At 40.1% G+C, this 19,883-nt stretch overlaps 1 protein-coding gene across 2 annotated transcripts in view; it reads right to left on the bottom strand.

The window, feature by feature from the left end:
• LOC139474851 (pyrokinin-1 receptor-like) overlaps positions 1–19,883 on the bottom strand; it is a 91,389-nt gene that overhangs the window by 47,809 nt on the left and 23,697 nt on the right. The window contains exon 1 of one of the 2 annotated variants that reach the window (XM_071258002.1): positions 12,713–12,944. The exons of the other annotated variant lie outside the window; for it this stretch is intronic. Coding sequence (XP_071114103.1) covers positions 12,713–12,908 — 196 coding nt within the window. The 5' untranslated portion in view covers positions 12,909–12,944. Of the gene's footprint in view, positions 1–12,712; positions 12,945–19,883 lie in introns of those variants that run through there. 2 annotated transcript variants of the gene reach the window in all.

Below are 19,883 nucleotides of genomic sequence, written 5' to 3'. Positions count from 1 at the left end.
TAACTAGAACACATCATTATCTGGCAATTCGATTGTTGGTTCACAACTTTTTAAAGGTTTCATTACAATTTCTTCCAAAGATGTATTGGAATTTTGTTATAATAGGTATGAACTGTATGGTGGCAAGGGTAAAACGAGTTAAAGAAGGAATGATTTAACATTGCTGTAAGCTTTTATTCAACAATGTCATGTCTGGGGCGCCAGATATGGGCTTTACAAATTGTATCCGGGAGATTCGACGGTGCGTCGAGAACCGATCTAGGTTGTATTGAAATATTTCCGAAACGTATTTAGGATCATATATATTTCGGAGGTGGCATTTGGTCCTGTGTACAGAGCTCTTGCTCGGCAGTTTGGCTCCTGTGAGTTTATAGGACTTCCAACCTACTACAATACGTTTCTCTCCCCTTACATTAAGACAAATACTTTTCCTGAAACAAATTGTCCTGAGAGCTGGCTAGATTTGCTCAAACATATATATGTATTGGTTTTGCTTTAATAAAATACATATATTCCACAGTCATGGTGCCGGACTTATATGCCTCACACTGAACCATATATCACACATCTACTCCTTGGGCAAGTGACTTTGCTAAAATTATGGTTCTGTTAAACCAGCAGTGAATGGGTACCCGGTAGGATAAGATAATACATTCTATCGACATTTGGGCAGCTTGGGTTTTATATCCCCAAAGGGAAATGGCGAAGTTAAATCGATTGCACACTGATCCAGCGGTTCGAGTGCCTATAATATTACAATCTATAATTATTATTGTTGTTGTTGTTGTTGTTGTTATATTGACAATTGTTGACGATTGCTTTGATAATAGCCTGCAACTCATCTAGTAAATTAGTCCAATGATACACACCACACTCCTACACAAGGTATAATTCCTTCTAATGGAAAACACATGATTGATTTTACACAAAGAACACCACTGGCGTGTATCGGCAATATCATCAGTGGCAGATAGTATCTTTATCTTCACCATGTAAACGCTTGTGATCAATTGCAACCAGTTTACTTAAGTGGTCCAAGTAATTAGCCAAGATCGTGTTTCCATTTTGTGACGCCATTTCGGATACCACGAGTGCTATTTCAGTAAGATGAAAGCCAACGTTGATATTTGAGGCTGTATATTAGGATCTCCCAAATGAAACCTAAAAGCAAAGCTAATGTGCTTTTATCGTCACACGTCGACCAGAAACACAATCGGATAGGTAGAGACGAATGCTACGAAAGCGAGCCTACACTATATACGTCACTACATCGACTCATCTGTTTTGTTCCAAGTGTGCAATGACAGCCGAATTCGAAAGCATATATTCACCTGGACGCCCGTATGTCATTTTTGTTTTAAGACGGTTATGTACATATCTCTATTGACACAATACGTGCCCAGTGTCATGACGGTATATTAAACGTTGGTCAAGAAACATGCGCTGCCCTTTCAGGCTTCGTCTGTGTAGCGACAGTGAAAGACATGTCCACATTACGCTGACAACGTAGACACACTCTCACATGAACCTGAAATAGCCTCTTTATGGAATCCCAAAGGCGTTGATGCGTTCACTGACACCTCTGACATGTAAACTGTCCCGAACGAATGGAAGAAAAAAAACACTCGACATACAACGCCGTCGACAACATAATTGAGTATAAATTATGTCCTATGTTAAGGATGACGTGATCCAGAGGATGAAGGTTCATTTTGTTACGCTGGAGACAAGGGTTTGACGCTAAGAACAGTAAATGATATAAGGACCATGGTGACCCAGTCGCAATACAGTAAAATTACGGTTATAACGAACACGCTTATAACGAACTGACTGATATAACGAACTTATTTTTTAGTCCCGGCCATTTGTTGTATAACGGTAAAAAAACCGAACTAAAATAAGTGGTCCCTTTGAGTTCGTTATAACCTTAGTTTACTGTATTACATACTCACTTTACATCTTGGGTTTTTGTCAAGGTTCATCTCAATAGTTTCCTCGACACAAACAAACGACGAATGCTGGCAGAACCAAAGTCGTGAACACTGTAGGTTTACAGTAATTCGTGAATGTAGGGTTGTGGAATTGTCGCTCCTATTTAGTTTCCTTATGACTGAGATACGAACAATGAATAATCTCTGCATTAACGTTGTTGGTGCTTAGGACCAGTAATAAAGTCTGACGCAGTTAAATGTAACGACCCAAAGCTTTGAATGACCCTACGCTGATGCAGTTACACTGTCTGGGACTTACTGCATAATTATTCTATCCCAGAATTATTTCGACATAAGCTATGTACATTGGATCTCTCAAGGTATATGTGAAAGTGTTGAACGCTATGATGCGACTAAAACAACTCCCCCTCTCTCTCTCTCTCATTCTCTCTCTCTCACACACACAGACACACAAGCAGACACAAACACACACAGATACACATACTTACACAGACCAACACACTCACACCTTCACAAAAGTCATATGTTTGGGGAATAATGTCGAGATAAACAGCCGAGCAAAAGAATATACAACAATTTGATGGTGGCTAAAAATGAAACAAACAAGAAGTGTTTTTTCGAAAGTGATGTAATTTAGACTGGTGACATAGTGTTTCGAACCTTACGTTTACAGCGTTTCGATGGCTGTTTTCAGCCAATTGCCTGGTCAAATTCAATTTCATGTGTATACTTTCTTTTGCCCGGCAGTTTACATACGGCTCCAGCGGGCTCTCCTTTAATATAATAGGTCCCCATTAAGACATACTTGTCTTCAGTGAGTGAAGAGGATCAGACGGTGTGGATCGTTACTCGCGTTATCAACCACCGGTTTGCATGACCAAGACTCGACAATGTACTGGCCGTCGCGATAAGGCTGGATCATTGCTGACTGCCATGTTTCAACGAACGGCGGCTCATTAGATCACTCCAACCATACCAGTTAGACTTGATATTATGTATGTAGTATAGTCACAGTCCATTACAATTTCAAGAGAACACATACGTCGGGACCGAGGAGGGTCATATAATACATTAGTTCGTTGGGTTTAACGCAGTTTTTAACAGTGACAGTATTCCAGTTATATCGCGGCGTGTCAGCTAAATGTGGGAGGAAAGCCCGAAGTGATGCAGGTCGCAGGCGTTTATCACTTCCGTGACCCATGAGCACGGGTATGGTGCTGACAAACCAGAAACATAATCGGGGCGAACCGGGATTCGAACCCACAATCATAGGTTTCTGGCTTGCCCATGGGACGCAACTCTGCACAGCGAATCGTGGCGCCTTAGACGACTGGGCCAATCGTGCCCCCTTTAATATTATATATATTAATAATTTCAAATAGAGTCAGATATCAATTAGATTAATTTTGTCTGCATAATATCAATTGTGATTGTATATACACATAGTAACAAATTGATAACCACAGACACAAACAAGTTGTATTGGATACCAGTGAACAACATCATCTGCTTCCGATGTGAAATTTAAGACCTGTCTGCAAGTATTACCAACAGAAGGTCACAGACGTGTGCTATCTGTTACTGACAACACCCATGTATCTGGTATGTCATATTGTTGAATACAGTAAACTGTTTTATTAAATTCCGTACAAAACGATGCAATTCAACGGCACTTGAAAGGGATATTCAGTGTAAAGGGGTGTGTTTGGTATGAGGTATTGCCATAACTATGCTTGTCTGTGCCTATATTATGTATGTGTGTGTTTGTGTTTGTGTTTGTGTTTGTGTAAGTATGTGTATGTGTTTGTTTGTGCTTGTGTGTGTGCTTGTGCCTCTGTGTGTGTTTGTGTGTCTGTGTGTGTCAGAGAGGAAGAGAGAGAGAGAGAGAGAGAGAGAGAGAGAGAGAGAGAGCGAGAGAGAGGGAGAGAGAGAGGGGGGGCACCTCAGTTCAATTGCAACCCTTGTATAAATATATACATGATTTCTGCAGTAGTTTCATACATATTTATTCTGTTTGATGGGATGTTTCCAAACCTCGTCAACTCCTTGGAAGATTCTCTGCAACATAAAGTTATCTTATTCGACACAAGTGAAGTAACACAATTTGTCCACAGAACCTGTTTGGATTTGCCGGGACCAAAACATACATTTAAATGTTATATAATCGTTCATAATGAGGTGTTGCCTGTACATCTTGTGAAAAATATATACAAACCTCTGTAACCGCTTTATGTATGGTCATGACATCATTGTCACCGGTACCATTCCCTTGTCACGAAGAACAACAAGACCTCAAAATTGTTTCATTATTGTTCAAAACAAACGTATCATATATAGCTACCGGGACAGGGAAACAGCACGGCCACCTTTGCCATTGTTTGCGCAATACAAGTCCTCCTGGTTGCGAACCAGGTCGAAAGAATATGGTTATGAACAGAAGCGAACATAAGATTTCATTATGATAGAGTATATGTCAAACATCACAAATCACTTTGAATTAGATATACTATAGTCTTGATATTGTTCAGTCTCTGATATTGCATAGGCACTGCATTCACCGCAGGCTTGTATCAGATGTCTCATTAAATATAGATTACTTATAGGTCAATCAAACACGACCCCGCTTTCCGTCCGGCGTTGTGGATCGTGTTGTCCATTACAAAAAGATTATCGCTAACGTGATACCAAGGACATTTCCCTGTTCCTGCCCCGACGGATTATAGGTGTAGAAGGTCACACAGCCTGCCTATTCGCATGATGATAAAGTTCTTCATCCATTACCTTCAGGGTAAGGAAATTGTAGAAAACTTGAAGCATGTAACATTTCAAGGGAAACGAACAACATTTTGCACGCAACAACCGATATTGCTCACCGGTGATGCTAAACATGCCTTGGGACGATTTGTTATCTGTATGTAATCGGTGATTCGCGGTTTGCTCCAAACCTGGTCTCAGTAGGTGATTGATCTTTGTAAGTTTTACATCGTTAAAGGTGTCGTCAATACTGATCACTGAGAATACTTGTCGAGACTCAAGTATGTACCCATTCTTTGTAATCTCTGGACATTTTTTTTTATAGATTCTTGAAAGAAATTGGATTTTTCGCGCTAAGGGGTTTGCGTTTCCTTTGAAAAAATACCAAACTTAAAGTAGCTGCTTTGAAAACTACAAATTGACTTATTTAGTCTTTGTCGTACTTCTTGGAGGCGGTTGGGTGGATAGTTATAATAAGAAATACGTAGGGAGACGTAGGATATTCCAGACATAAACTATCGTTCACTGAATGTAGAAAGGCGTTCATACGTCACATCCGGGTTAGAATTTCGATATGGGTACGTTGTGTGATAGACCAACACTTCGACTGTGAAAACATTTCTTTTAAAAATTTATAATTTTGTTTTTTAAAGAACATTTCCTTTTGTGTTATATTTATAGACTTGGTTTAGTTTGATCTAGAATTACCTACTATGCTTTTAGTACAAAATAAATGAATATATCATTAAATTCCACAGTCATGACGCAGGACTTTGTGAAGTTTAGGTCCCGGTAAATCCAAACAGGGTCTGTGGACAAATTGTGTCACTTCACTTGTGTCGAATAAGATAACTTTATGTTGCAGAGAATCTTCAAAGGAGTTGACGAGGTTTGGAAACATCCCATCAAACAGAAAAATGTGTATGAAACTACTGCAGAAATCATGTATATATTTATACAAGGGTTGCCATTGAACTGAGGTGCCCCCCCCCCCCCTCACCCTCCCCCCCCTCTCTCTCTCTCTCTCTCTCTCTCTCTCTCTCTCTCAGTTTCTCTCTCACACACACAGACACACACAGAGGCACAAGCACACACACAAGCACAAACAAACACACACACACATACACAGACAAACACACACTCACACACCTTCACAAAAAGTCATATGTTTGGGGAATGTTATCGAGATAAACAACAGAGCAAAAGAATATACAACCATTTGATGGTGGCTAAAAATGAAACATACTAGAAGTGGACCGTTATTCGAATGTGATGTATTTCAGATTGGTACCATAGTGTTTCGAAACTTACGTTTACAGCGTTTCGGTGGCTTTTGTCAGCCAATTGTGTGGTCAAATTCAATTTTCATGTGTATACTTCCTTTGGCCCGCCAGTTTACATACAACTTTAGCGGGCTCTCCTTTAATATAATAGGTCCCCATTAATCCATACTTGTCTTTAGTGACTGAAGAGGATCAGACAGTGTGGATCGTCATTTGCGTTATCAACCACCGGTTTGCATGACCTAGACTTGTGAAATGTGAAAGTGTTGCACGTTATGATGCGACTAAATCAACTCTCTCTCTCTCTCTCTCTCTTACTCATCCGGCATCGATTAACGTGGCAATTGGTTTAATGTGAACGGTACAAGATGACCAATCCACGCATTCCGATAGTGATTTTAGTTGCATGCTAAGAACCACCGGGGTTACTGGGTTCCTAATCTGGCTGGGAACACCTACGAGGAGTTATTCTAAGATTTATACAAAATATATATTGCGCTTCTGTAATTCTATACGCAGGCGCTTTTCATAATGCGGTGCTGTAACTTCCAACAAAGACATCCAAGAAAATACAGAGATATAGACTGTCAGGTTAAAGAAGTATACGCCAATGTTTGATGGTGGCTAAATGAAACAAACAAGAAAATGGCGATTCGATGTTCATGTATTTGTGATTCAAGGCTCGAATGTTTACCAAATCGACGAAACCTACAAGCACGGGTATAGTGCTGACTAATCTGGAAACCACGAGTGTCATCGGAATGTATTGGACCTGTAGTTTGCAGTGTTTCGGCGACTGTTTGCAAGCTATTAAGGTTTTGAAAACGTTTGAATTGTTTTCGTTAAATCCAATTTTCAAGTGTATACTTTCTTTTGCCCGGCAGTTTACTTGTGTAACCCTGACCTTTAGTGACCCTGCCTAGCCGAATAAAGACAAAACCAAACCAGGGCTGAAAACAGATCAGGTTTCAAGGACATATCCTATTTCTGCAAGCATATATTACATCCGGGGTGATACTCTGAGAGGGTCCAAAATATGTCGAACTTTGAAGTCGACTTAAGTATTAGTAATCTTACCCTTATGAAAGGAGTGTTCTGTAATAACACCACGTACTGGTCTCGTTATGATGCCCCTTTGGTGGTTCTAGGAATGACGATAGCTGATCACTGAAGTACTGGCTTCAGATCTCTGTCATCTTTAACGATTATTATTTGATGTTTTCATGATTATAGAATGTAAGGAAGTCGGTGACCTTGCTTTGTGGAAATTCCAACAGGTTTCACCAGTTACCTGCTATCACATTTGTATGAAATCTCATACGATGATAATAGGATTGTTACAGTTATTATAGATTCTGTAGAAGTCGAAGCTTTTTCTTTGTTGAAACCAAGCAGGCAACACTCCCCTTATACCATTTTTTATAGCATCCGTAACGATTGCTGTGTCATGGCCACGTTATCAATACGCAGCCTCACACTGACAATGTCCAGAGGGACCTGAAAACTATTTCCACTCAATATAATGGACATGACCCTTAATAAGAATGAAATAGGGTTTGACAGGATCTTTGGGCATTGTTTTAAGGCATTGCGTTTAAATTGCATTTCACTTGTTCGCTGTTCCTTTTGCAATTTCAGAAAATGGGGATTGAATTTCTTTCTGGTCTTGGAATTTCAGATATATGAGTGAGGTAATGTTACACAGTATACTGTATGTTAGTATCAGTGAAAGAATGAGTGAGTTGGGTTAAATCCCGCTTTGAACAATATTTTAGTTGTAGCTAGTGTGTCTCCTTGATGTGGAAGAAAAGTCTGATGTGATGCAGTCAATGGACGTTTATGACTTTGCTGAAACCCAAGAGCACGGGTGCGGAGCTAACAAACCTAAAAGCGTAATGAGGGTGAATCAGGGATTCGAACCCTCGATCATATGTATCGGGCACCCTCAAGGGATGCAACTCTGCATATCGACTTCGATAACTTGGACAACTGTGCGGACTGTTACAGGTGTACATTACGTCAATGCCAGCCAAGACACGAGGTGTTTGTGGTCGATACAAGAATGTTCATGTCACTGACATTCCCGTCAAGAATCAGGGTTGAATTCAGCAACCCATGCTTGTACGTTGCGACTAATGAGTTTGAGTGGTCAGGTTATCTGACTTGCTTGGTGCATGTCATCGTATCCAAAATGCATAGATCGATGCTCATGATGACAATAACTGGATTGTCTGTTCTAGACTCTATTATTTACAGACCGCCGTCATATAGCTGGAATATTGCTGGGTGTTGTGTTAAAAAACAAACAAACATATTACTGATATGTCATAAAAACACCATTCCCACTCCCTTTCTGGTAAACTTACAGTTAGATCCTGACTGTAAATATGAAATATTTTGATTGTGAACTTAACGTATAACCACCCCGCCCCCAAAATACCACAAACAAAATAAACAAAACAAAATATAAAAAATAACCAAAACAACAACAAACAAACAAAGACCTTTCAATAATCATAAGAAATCTCTGCAAAAAGCGATTCCGTCTATATAATAAGCATGTGTTTTTGAATCACTATCAAATAGTGATGACACCAGGTGTTCGCGGAAAAAGAGCGTATCCGTACCCACCTGTGGCACCCGGCACAAACATATGAAAAGGCAGGACAAAATTCTGAAAAACCACAGGACATAAGGCAGTCTTAACTGGAAACTGCATTATTTTTGTTACATTTAGAAATGTCCTCAACATGTCAACAATAATGTTTTGAAAGCTTTGCTAAAACCCTCGAGTGCTGTAACCCTGATCAAACAACATTTCAGCTCTTTCAAATCTTCCTTGAAAGCGCGTTGTCAAATGAACCTCACAAGTTGTGAAATGTAGACACCAATGAGTTGCTGGATTATTGTTACACCTACTATATATGAACAGACGGAAGGAAACCCACAGAATCTCTGTACTTTTCAGTTCGGAATCATGGGTTTAAGGCCGCTTTGAACAGTATTCCAATTATATATCAGCGTGTCAGCTTGATATAGGAGGAAAGCCTGAAGTGATGCAGGTCTTGGACGCTTAAAGCATTGGTTAAATCTACGAGCATGGATATGGCACTGACCAACCCAGAAACATAATCGGAACGAACCGTGATTCCGACCCACGATCATTTCCCAAGGGCGCAACTCTGCACAGCGAACATGTGGGGCCTAAGAGAGACTGGGCTATCCCAGATCAAGATGAGACACTCCATGGGAGCTTGGAGATTGTTTGATTCTTTGATCAGCTAATATGTTACCATATACGTTACAATATGCTACTGTTCACAAGATCATAAGTTTCAATCGAACAGCAAATGGCATGAACATCAATACTAGTTTGTCAAATGAGAATTAGAACGGGCGCAGTATTCCTCAAAGGATGGTATTGGTGGTGAGTTACAGAGTTAGTGAGTAGGGTTTTACGCAACTTTCAGCAATGCGCTAGGAATCTCACTGCTGGAGACACAGGCCTTCATACATTGTGCTCCAAATGGGCCGCGAACCGGGTCTTCGGCATGACGAGCCAACGTTTCACCCATGTACTCCACGTGTACTCCACTGACCCATAGCTACGGAGGGTAACAGCAAAGTTACAGGTCATACAAATAATATTTTATTTTATCGGTCAAAATTCCAGGATACAGGAGACCAAATACGCAAATATAACCAGGATTACTTATATTTGACTGTGGGTCAACTTCCCTAAAACCATAATTTTGACATAAACGCTGTAAAAATACAAAACAATTTTATGCTTTAAGCATATTTTCACAACTGCAAAATTTCGAAACAATTTTTTGCTTCAGGCATATTTTAAAAACTGCAACATTTAGAAACACTTTTCAAAACATTTTGTTGAGTTATATTGTAGCTTGGATTTTCTGTTGGCGGAATGACACTCATTCAGCAACATTGTTATGCTGTGATAGAAAGTTTAAGCTTACGTCATACACTATGTTATTTTATGTATATGTTTTTGTGTTTAGAGTTTGTTACATTTCAACTCGGAGAAACAGTGAAATCCCATTAGTCCGTAAATGCTGTATTCCTGTACGTTGCATAAGAACGTCTATCTATACAAGGGCAATGGTTCACAACACTGTCCGCGATACGATATTCCGGAAAGCCCTACGATGGAACTGTGACCAGCCGGAATAAAGCGGTTCAGCTGTCCAGTACACAGACATCTTAGTAAGGATAAGATATATGGATGAACAACGTCTTTATTACAATAGGAGCGACGTTTCGGTGTCGGTTCTAACACCGTAATCAACTTACACCGACACGTTGCTCCTATTGTAATAAAGACGTTGTTCATCCATATATCTTATCCTTACTTAGTACTCCAACTTCTAAATGCTTCTTCAAAAAGAGAGACATCTTGGGCATTAGGTTTAACACTTCAGTCAATACCAGTGACAAAACATCAACAGTGGGAGATCTGAGCGTTTCCAATTCATACACATCTACCAGACTTTGCCTTCCTCCGCTGACGGTTCAAGGTGACATATGACGGGATAGGAGAATGTGACTTGGCTTCAGCCCCTATATATTAAGTCTACAATTTGCTTTGGTTGAGAGGTCTCGATAAAGAGAAGCCCTTCAAGGCAGCCTGAGAAGTATCAGAATGTCTAGAACATAATCGATCTGACTGAAAGAAACAATTGCTTCAGGGATCGAACCAATTACTTTACTCCCGAAGAATTGTTTTTTGATGGTATAAAATATATATCTATTCCCTTTTGTTTGAAACGACGGTAACTCAGGTGTCTCATCACTGTCCACACATCCTAACATTGATCAATGGTAACCATAGAATATCACAAATGCGCCTTTACTTATTGACAACAATTCATTAATATAAGGAGTGAATAGAGGTTATTATCAGAGTGAGTTGTCGTGTCGTAAATATCATATGTGAGGAATACAAAATGTATCATGCCAGCCTTTGAGGCGCGTATAACATATTCTTAAGTTTGTATTGAATTTCCTAATATACGATATTAATGATACGGAAAACACACGACAATAAGAATCTATTTCATTATGGAATTTCCTTCTTGAAATAATCGCAGTTTAAGACATATTGCTATGCTATTCACTATAGTAACCGCGTAGGAATATAAAGCCTGAGTGAACCGCCACTTTTATGATATAGTTCCATTTCTTTTGCAGCCATGTTTGTTTACATAAGTACGCACATACCGAAAACCATCATCTGATCATTTAGGGAAAGTTAATATGCAAAAGCGTTTGAGCAAGTCAACATCATTTCGATGAATGGGGCTTACCAAAAGTAGTCCCTGCTAGTTAACCTCATTTGAATATTTATCGAATCGCCATATCAGTTTGGTTCATCGTATCGAGAACACTAACCTTTATTTGTTAAAGTGTATAAAAGTGAAGTGCAGTAGGTGACAAACAAAAAGTTGGAAACACCCTTGTCGGATGTGTGGCTCAATGGATACGTATAATTCAATATGACACCGTCTCTTGATCGCCACCTAACGGATGGTGACTAAAAGCGAGATGAGCCACTACGAAATGCGGATACAGCAACAAGGAAAGTCATCATCAATCGATGCACAAATGCAAATCAGTTATATGTAGTAATGGCAGTTGGAGCTCTTTTGAAATAATATTGTGAATAGTTAAAACACTTTTTCGATGCCATTGTATTGGATGTAGCGCTGTTTTAATAGTATTACTATAACAATAGTTGTATCACTGTTTCTACACTATTGCAATAGTTGTATCACTGTTTCTACACTATTACAATAGTTGTATCACTGTTCTCCATTATAGCAATAGCTTTAACAGTGTTACAACACCATTGCAATAGTCGTAACACTCTTCCGTTACTGTCGCTCTATATTTCAGCCTATCATACAAATATACCGTCACACTATGTATATGTCTCGCTTTCATAGCAGAATAATATAAAGCTTAACGCTTCCTGCTAAAGCCACGTCCAATGCTCAGTAGACTGTAAGGGAATAGAAGTTGTTAGAGAAACAAGGAAAGCAGCGCTACGTAATATGATATAGAGCTATGGACATGGTCTGATTTGACACCAATGGCTTTCTGTCGGTGTAATTTGATAATACAAATGGAAACAAGTACTAGATATATACTGTATCTATTGTTACAGTGTTGGCATATACAAGGAGCAATGCATACACTCTTTCACATCAGAATGAATCTTGAACGGAATTCAAGAGAACGCCAAACTGTATGGCATGCAGCATCAGCGAACACTTGTGAGTATATGCAATGTCTTCACATAAATGTTTACTTGACAAACGCCCTGTTAGTGTGGGAAGTCAGCCAAATAAAGCAATGATCGACGTGTACACCAGATGTACTCAAAAAGATAGGGAGGTAAGCTGATATATTTGCACCTCCGATTAAATACATTCAATGAGTACCGGTATGAAGATGAACTCCAGGCACTGTATATATATACACCTGCTTCGTACGTAGATGTTGAATAGAGCCACATAGTCATATAAAAAGTCACTAATAAATTATGATTTAGTATGTATGGTTGATTAAAACGCACGTTTTTCTCTGAAACAATGACAATGCACTTACAAATATCAATAATCCAAACAAACAAATTGATACCATACATATAAGAAAATGTTATTCCTAAAACATGGAATTGTTATGGAAATAATTACTCACCTAGAATCAATGTCAACACATCTGCCACAGCCAGGTTGAAGAGGTAATAGTTAGTGGTTGTTTGCATGTACTTGTTTCTAGCAACCACGATGCACGTACATATATTCCCGAGAACACCTGTCACAAATATCAACGCATACACTGTAGTGAGAAATATCACCGCTCCGATTGAAATGTAACGTTCACCAAGATACATTTCCAAATAACCCTCCTCATTAAAAGGTTCCGAAGCGTTTCCGGTAACATTTGAACTGTTGGTGGCCATTCCATTATAATCAGTTACATACTGGTCAGCGAAAGTGCCATTGACCGCAGGACTAGTGTAAGCCTGTCCAGACATGTCGACTACACCTTGGACCTTAGTCTATATAAACTGGAGTGGACAGGATGATTTAATGGGTAACCAAGCTGTTAAACGGACAAACGAGCGGACACTGCGTTGAGATGAATGTCATGATGGTAATCCTTCTTGAAATAAGTTATAAAACCTAATTTCGTATCGTACCATTAGGTCCTCTATACAGACATAGTTTTCTGGCTCACCTCCATAAACGGCGGATAATCTCCGCTGAAAGGCATTGTCCCTTTCTGCTATGCCACTAGACAATGCCTCACGTGGTTGTATTACGTGCGTGGGTCTGCCAAACAACTGGAACGCGTACAGGTAACAGTTCCGGGGTTCGTGAACACTTCTAGTAATCACAAGGATAAGAACATGAACCAGTAGAGAAGGCACTATTGTCCATTTGTTCACATCACTGTTGCAATTTATTTGCAGAAGGACGCATTACTTTTGCTTGGTAAAACGGAAAATTCATTTGAACAGTTTTTTCCGAGATTAAAATTAGAGAAGAACCAAGTAGTTGATGGATTCATGTCTCCCCTCAATGGGATACCATTTCTCACTGTATCACTCAAAATAACTCACTTCGCCGTAAAATGTCGTGCGTAATTATGCGTAATCTTTGCTTAAGCACGCGTTTCTCTGTTAGACTAGTTCTACAGAGAGTCAGGAAAGTGAACAGCAAGACACAGGGGTTAATTGGAAAACAGCAAGTATGCGAGAGTCAATCGTTTCACCACACCAATTACTAACAACCACAGACCAACTGCAGCTGTCAATGCAGACAACGCTCACGTCCAATGAGTACAAACGAGACTGTTTCGACTCAGGTGTATGTTCAACTAATTACCGGTTTTTCATCCAAAACTCAGGTCGTTTTGCAACGATGTCCATGCTCTGCAGGAGAGCTTAGTCATACGGTGATGACCCTGGCCAAGCATTAAATCCTACACGTGCTATCCACTACGTGCTGGGTTCCATCGCAGCGTCACGGGAGGTGGTCGCTATACTTCAGGTAAAACTCATCATAACACTGCCTTGGCGTTTGTCCCGGCAAGTCAGCAAGGATGTTTTTTGTGGTTTTCTTCACAGCAACGGTATAATGTATCCTTCCTGTTGGGCAGTTAAGTACCATCCAAATGACCGCAATCGTAATCGTGACAGGATGTATAAACAACGACGCAAAAATATCGATCCACTTTGTAGGTAAAAGGGACAAGAGCAGTTTATGTCTTTACATGACTGAAAAGTCGCAACATTTTCATACTTAATGGAGATTCACGTCATGCCGGTGTTGTCAATAATCCAGGTTTAGCCATCGTGGTTTCATAAACACCTGTTGTTTTACAACATATGAGATTGACTTGATAGCATGGCTCTGCGCGTTAAAAGGAAAGGCAGCAAAAGCATTAACTATACATCAATCAGAACCGCTCAGGCGAATGTTTTTCCCGAGCAGTCTCCGAGTGTGCACGTGTCCTCTCTCTCGGCATGCAACCGCCTACCGGAGTCTGCATGGCCCCGTCTCTCTCGCTCATCTCCATCCGTGCTTTCAATCAAGTTGAGCTGATGAAAGACCAGTATTTAACTGTTTGCATATTGCTGTTCGAGCTTTGATTGAAACCGCTGAAGGATTGTAGGGGCAGGGGACGTCTGATTAAACCGGTCAAGGGGCCTTGGGAAACTTTACGCAAAAATGTTGTGGTAATGTTGTAACAACGGAGTCGGTTTCCAATCACATGCCCAGTGGGGTTGCGTTGAAAGATTACAAGAAAAATCGACAAAGTGGCCGCAAGCAGTTATGACATAGTAAAATGTGATGTTAACGGGGATGCAAACGGGACAGAGACGGGAGACACGTTGTCGTCATCGCACAAGTAATATTAACACTTGGAATGACATCTTTGTGTCGCCGGAACGCCCAAAGGATAACTCCTATGGGAATACACATTATTTAATATATACCTCCTGATAAGCCTTTTCTGAATGCCATATGAAATAGCCCGAATCACGGTCGCCGTTTGGCTCAGTGTAATTTAGATTGATAAAGTTCAGCTCTGTATTTATTTGGAAGGGGAATTAGATTCCTCTTCTTTAACTGAATCAATTTACAAGTATTGTTTTGTTTTTTTCCTTTTTCAAAGATTCAGAATTTACAATATTATAGATTTAAAAAAGTACAGAAATGCTAACTCAATTACCGAAGATAATAAGTAAGTTAATAGTTTCTAAGTCGTTTAAGCAATAGTCTAGTAATACCATGTCGAGAAACAAAAATAATATGCTTCACATATTACAGGCCCTGTACCAATCTGAGGATTCAATCATGAGTTCAGTGTGACGAGAAAACGGATTTCCAACCAGACTACCAAATCCTCTCGTAATGTAGTAAATGCCTAAAAGGAATTTACATGGCGCAAAAGAAAACATTTTCATGAATACACGATTCGATTTTGGCACACGTATACCTCTCTGCAGTTAAATATTTTCCCGAAGAAGCCAGTGCTCTGATAAAAAAAACAACTTCTTAATATGCGTTTCTTTTTAGATGTTCAACTCGGCTTCGAATGTGTAATGCGTGTATGCTTGCTTGTTTGTTTGTTGTTTAACGCCGCACTCAGCAATATGCCAGCTATGACGGCGGTCTGTAAATAATCGAGTCTGGACCAGACAATCCAGTGATTGACATCATGAGCATCGATCCACGCAATCAACCAAGTCAGCGAACCTGACCACCCCATCCTGTTGATACATGACATGTGAGGATAACGGTAAGTTTTTATGACAGTCACAAAGTCAGACTCCACTCAATTAAGGACGTTTAATCGAGGAAAATCTGATAACACGCTCCTGTTAATATGTCACTGCACAGCAAACAGTCCACACATCATGTACAAGGGTGATTGACTTTACTGACGAATGATAGCTGATCTATCTTTACTGACCATGTGGGTAAAGTTCGTTCAGAGCTTGGACAACATATACACATCTTAGGGAATCGTGTTCCTGTATTCTCTCACCTTTAGAACAAGTGGTTGGTTGGTTGGTTTGTTGTTTTACGCCGCAATATTCCAGCTATATGACAGCGGTCTGTAAATAATCGAGTCTGGACCAGACAATCCAGTGATTAATATCATGAGCATCGATTCACGCAATTTGGATCGATGACATGCATCAACCAGCCCAGTGATTAATGTGTTCGCTAGTAAAAGCCAGGATCGGGGTTCGATTTTTTAAGAAAGGGTATTTTGAGTGATGCCAATTCTAAGCGTCCGCCATCTTTGGATTGGATATCGCTAAAGGCGAATTCGCTGTTAGGTAAACTCTGTCTCAATTTGTTGTTTCCTATGTCAAGAAGGTGGTCAATATGTGCGCTTTCCCGATGGATTATAATATTGTATCAAACATCCCGAACAGTATTTAATTTCCCGATAGCAAGGAGAGGTACTTTATCACTAAATTAGATCATTCGCTTAACTGCCTAACATGATTTATCAGTTTACAAAAAACGAATTCAATTTACAAGTAAACAGTACTTTCCTTTGAGACCCTACTGCTGCTAGTCATCCGTTACGAATTACATGTCTACAAGGCTTATCAATGTTATTAGCTGAATCTCCATATTTTAATAGCATCGTCGGAGTTTATTGAAAGTCATCAAGGCTACAGAGAAATATAGCCACCCGGTTTTTTCTGGAAAATGAAATCTCATTATCCAACCGTCCTTAACATCTAGCTATTCAACTGCTCGCTAACCACCATCGATTTCTTTGAAGCATCTCTTGTAGAGGATGCAGTCACCGCCTTCCGTCACACTAACTCTGGGATAGTCTGACCCCATACTGCCGTTACCACGGCTGATTGGTCAATGAAGTTATCTACCACACGAGGAAGGCGTTTGGGAGGATGAGACTTTTTACTTCAAATGATTGTTTTTCTGTGGAAAGGGTGTTCAGTGGAAAACTTCTTTTTGATGTTTACACTGCCTGAGCTTTGGCAGTATATATTTATGTCGTTTTTATGACTGTAAGGCGAAATTGGTTTGTCTAAATGAGATCGCAAGATAAACTGGTTATGTTGGAAAAAGAGCAGTAGACATAAATTGTATTTTTGTCAAATCTCAACGGTTATTTCGGAGGGATTCTTTGACCGAAGCACTTGAGTGGGGGAGTGAGTCAGTATTGTTTTACGCCACAATTCACGCAATATCACGGTGTGGCCCGGGACACCAGAAATGGGCTTAACACATTGTTTCCATGTAGGGGATCGAATCCAGAGCGAACACTTTAACCACCAGGCTACCCCAGCGGCCCTCGAAGTTCTTGATGTCATACGCGCATTCTGATTGGTTTGTCATATTTTCGCGCATAACATTCATCGAAAGGGGGACGAATCTGCTTGCAGGTTACGGAAAGGAGCGAGTGGTGACGAATGCTGGTTTCCCATTGCTTAAGCATGCACAAGTTAACACTTCAGGCATATTTACATTCGTATCTATGTCACAACCTAAAAAATAAATTAAAACAAAATGAAAGCAACAGATTAAAAAACACAAACTGACTTAATATTGAAACACTCACGAAACACAGTAAATGTCAGGTGACACGATGTGATGACATGACTACTTTATCACCGGATAGTGTCACCCAGTATTGCGTTTGTACTAACCATTTGGCGTGGCAGAGTGTTGGGTTCTGCCTGTAGAGCGGACAATACCCTTTTCGCGAACACTTGGTGTCATCAAATGGTCATTTTCGGTGATCCTGTTACATCTTTTTCACGGCTATTTTGCCTATTATGCCGAATCTTTGTTTTTTGATGCTTGTTTAACGTCGCACTCAGCAATATTCCAGTTATATGGAGTCTGGACCAGACAATACAGTCATTGACATCATGAGCACTGATCCACGCAAATGGGATACGATGACATGCATCAACCAAGTCAGCGGTCCTGTTGATACATGTGATGATAACGGTAAGTTTTTATGACAGTCACAAAGTCAGACTCCACTCAATTAAGGACGTTTAATCGAGGAAAATCTGATGACACGCTCCTGACACGAGACCTGTTAATATGTCACTGCACAGCAAACAGTCCACACATCATATACAAGGGTGATTGACTTTACTGACGAATGATAGCTGATCTATATTTACTGACCATGTGGGTAAAGTTCGTTCAGAGCTTGGACAACATATACACATCTTAGGGAATCGTGTTCCTGTATTCTCTCACCATTAGAACAAGTGGGGAGCCCAGTGATTTAATTGTTCACTAGTAAAAGCCAGGGTCGGGGTTCGATTTCTTAAGAACGTGTATATCGAGTGATGCCAATTCTAAGGGCCACCATCTTTGGGTTGGATATCGCTAAAGGCGGTAAAAAAAAACAACACGCTTGCCAATTCGTGGTTTGGTAAACTCTGTCTCAATTTGTTGTTTCCTACGTCAAGAAGGTGGTTAATATGTGCGCTTTTCCAGTGGGTTCCAATATTGTATCAAACATCCCGAACAGTATTTAATATCCCGATAGCAAGGAGAGGTACTTTATCACTAAATTAGATCATTCGCTTAACTGCCTAACATGATTTATCAGTTTACAAAAAACGAATTCAATTTACAAGTAAACAGTACTTTCCTTTGAGACCCTACTGCTGCTAGTCATCCGTTACGAATTACATGTCTACAAGGCTTATCAATGTTATTAGCTGAATCTCCATATTTTAATAGCATCGTCGGAGTTTATTGAAAGTCATCAAGGCTACAGAGAAATATAGCCACACGGTTTCTTCTGGAAAATGAAATCTCATTATCCAACCGTCCTTAACATCTAGCTATTCAACTGCTCGCTAACCACCATCGATTTCTTTGAAGCATCTCTTGTAGAGGATGCAGTCACCGCCTTCCGTCACACTAACTCTGGGATAGTCTGACCCCATACTGCCGTTACCACGGCTGATTGGTCAATGAAGTTATCTACCACACGAGGAAGGCGTTTGGGAGGATGAGACTTTTTACTTCAAATGATTTTTTTTCTGTGGAAAGGGTGTTCAGTGGAAAACTTCTTTTTGATGTTTACACTGCCTGAGCTTTGGCAGGACATTTTTATGTCGTTTTTATGACTGTAAGGCGAAATTGGTTTGTCTAAATGAGATCGCAAGATAAACTGGTTATGTTGGAAAAAGAGCAGTAGATATAAATTGTATTTTTGTCAAATGTCAACGGTTATTTCGGAGGATTCTTTGACCGAAGCACTTGAGTGGGGGAGTGAGTGAGTGAGTGAGTATTGTTTTACGTCACAATTCACGCAATATCACGGTGTGGCCCGGTACACCAGAAATGGTCTTAACATATTGTTCCCATGTGGGGGATCGAATCCAGAGCGAACACTTTAACCACCAGACTACCCCAGCGGCCCCCGAAGTCCTCGATGTCATACTCGCATTCTGATTAAAAAACACAAACTGATTTAATATTCATACACTCACGAAAACAGGAAAATGTCAGGTGACACGATGTGATGACATGACTACTTTATCACCATATAGTGTCGCCCAGTATTGCGGTTGTACTAACCATTTGGCGTGGCAGAGGTTCAAATGTTTATTTTCGGTGATCCTTTAACATCTTTTTCACGGCTATTTTGCCTATTATGCCGATTCTTTGTTTGTTTGTTTGTTGCTTGTTTAACGCCGCACTCAGCAATATTCCAGTTATATGGAGTTTGGACCAGACAATACACCCATTGATAATACAGTCATTGACATCATGAGCACCGATCCACGCAAATGGGATACGATGATATGCATCAACCCAAGTCAGCGAGCCCG

Source organism: Haliotis cracherodii, unplaced genomic scaffold, assembly GCF_022045235.1.
Source record: "Haliotis cracherodii isolate W230 unplaced genomic scaffold, xgHalCrac1.p SCAF_3, whole genome shotgun sequence".
NCBI classification, from domain to species: Eukaryota; Metazoa; Mollusca; class Gastropoda; order Lepetellida; family Haliotidae; genus Haliotis; species Haliotis cracherodii.
This window is presented reverse-complemented; position numbering and strand designations above follow the sequence as displayed.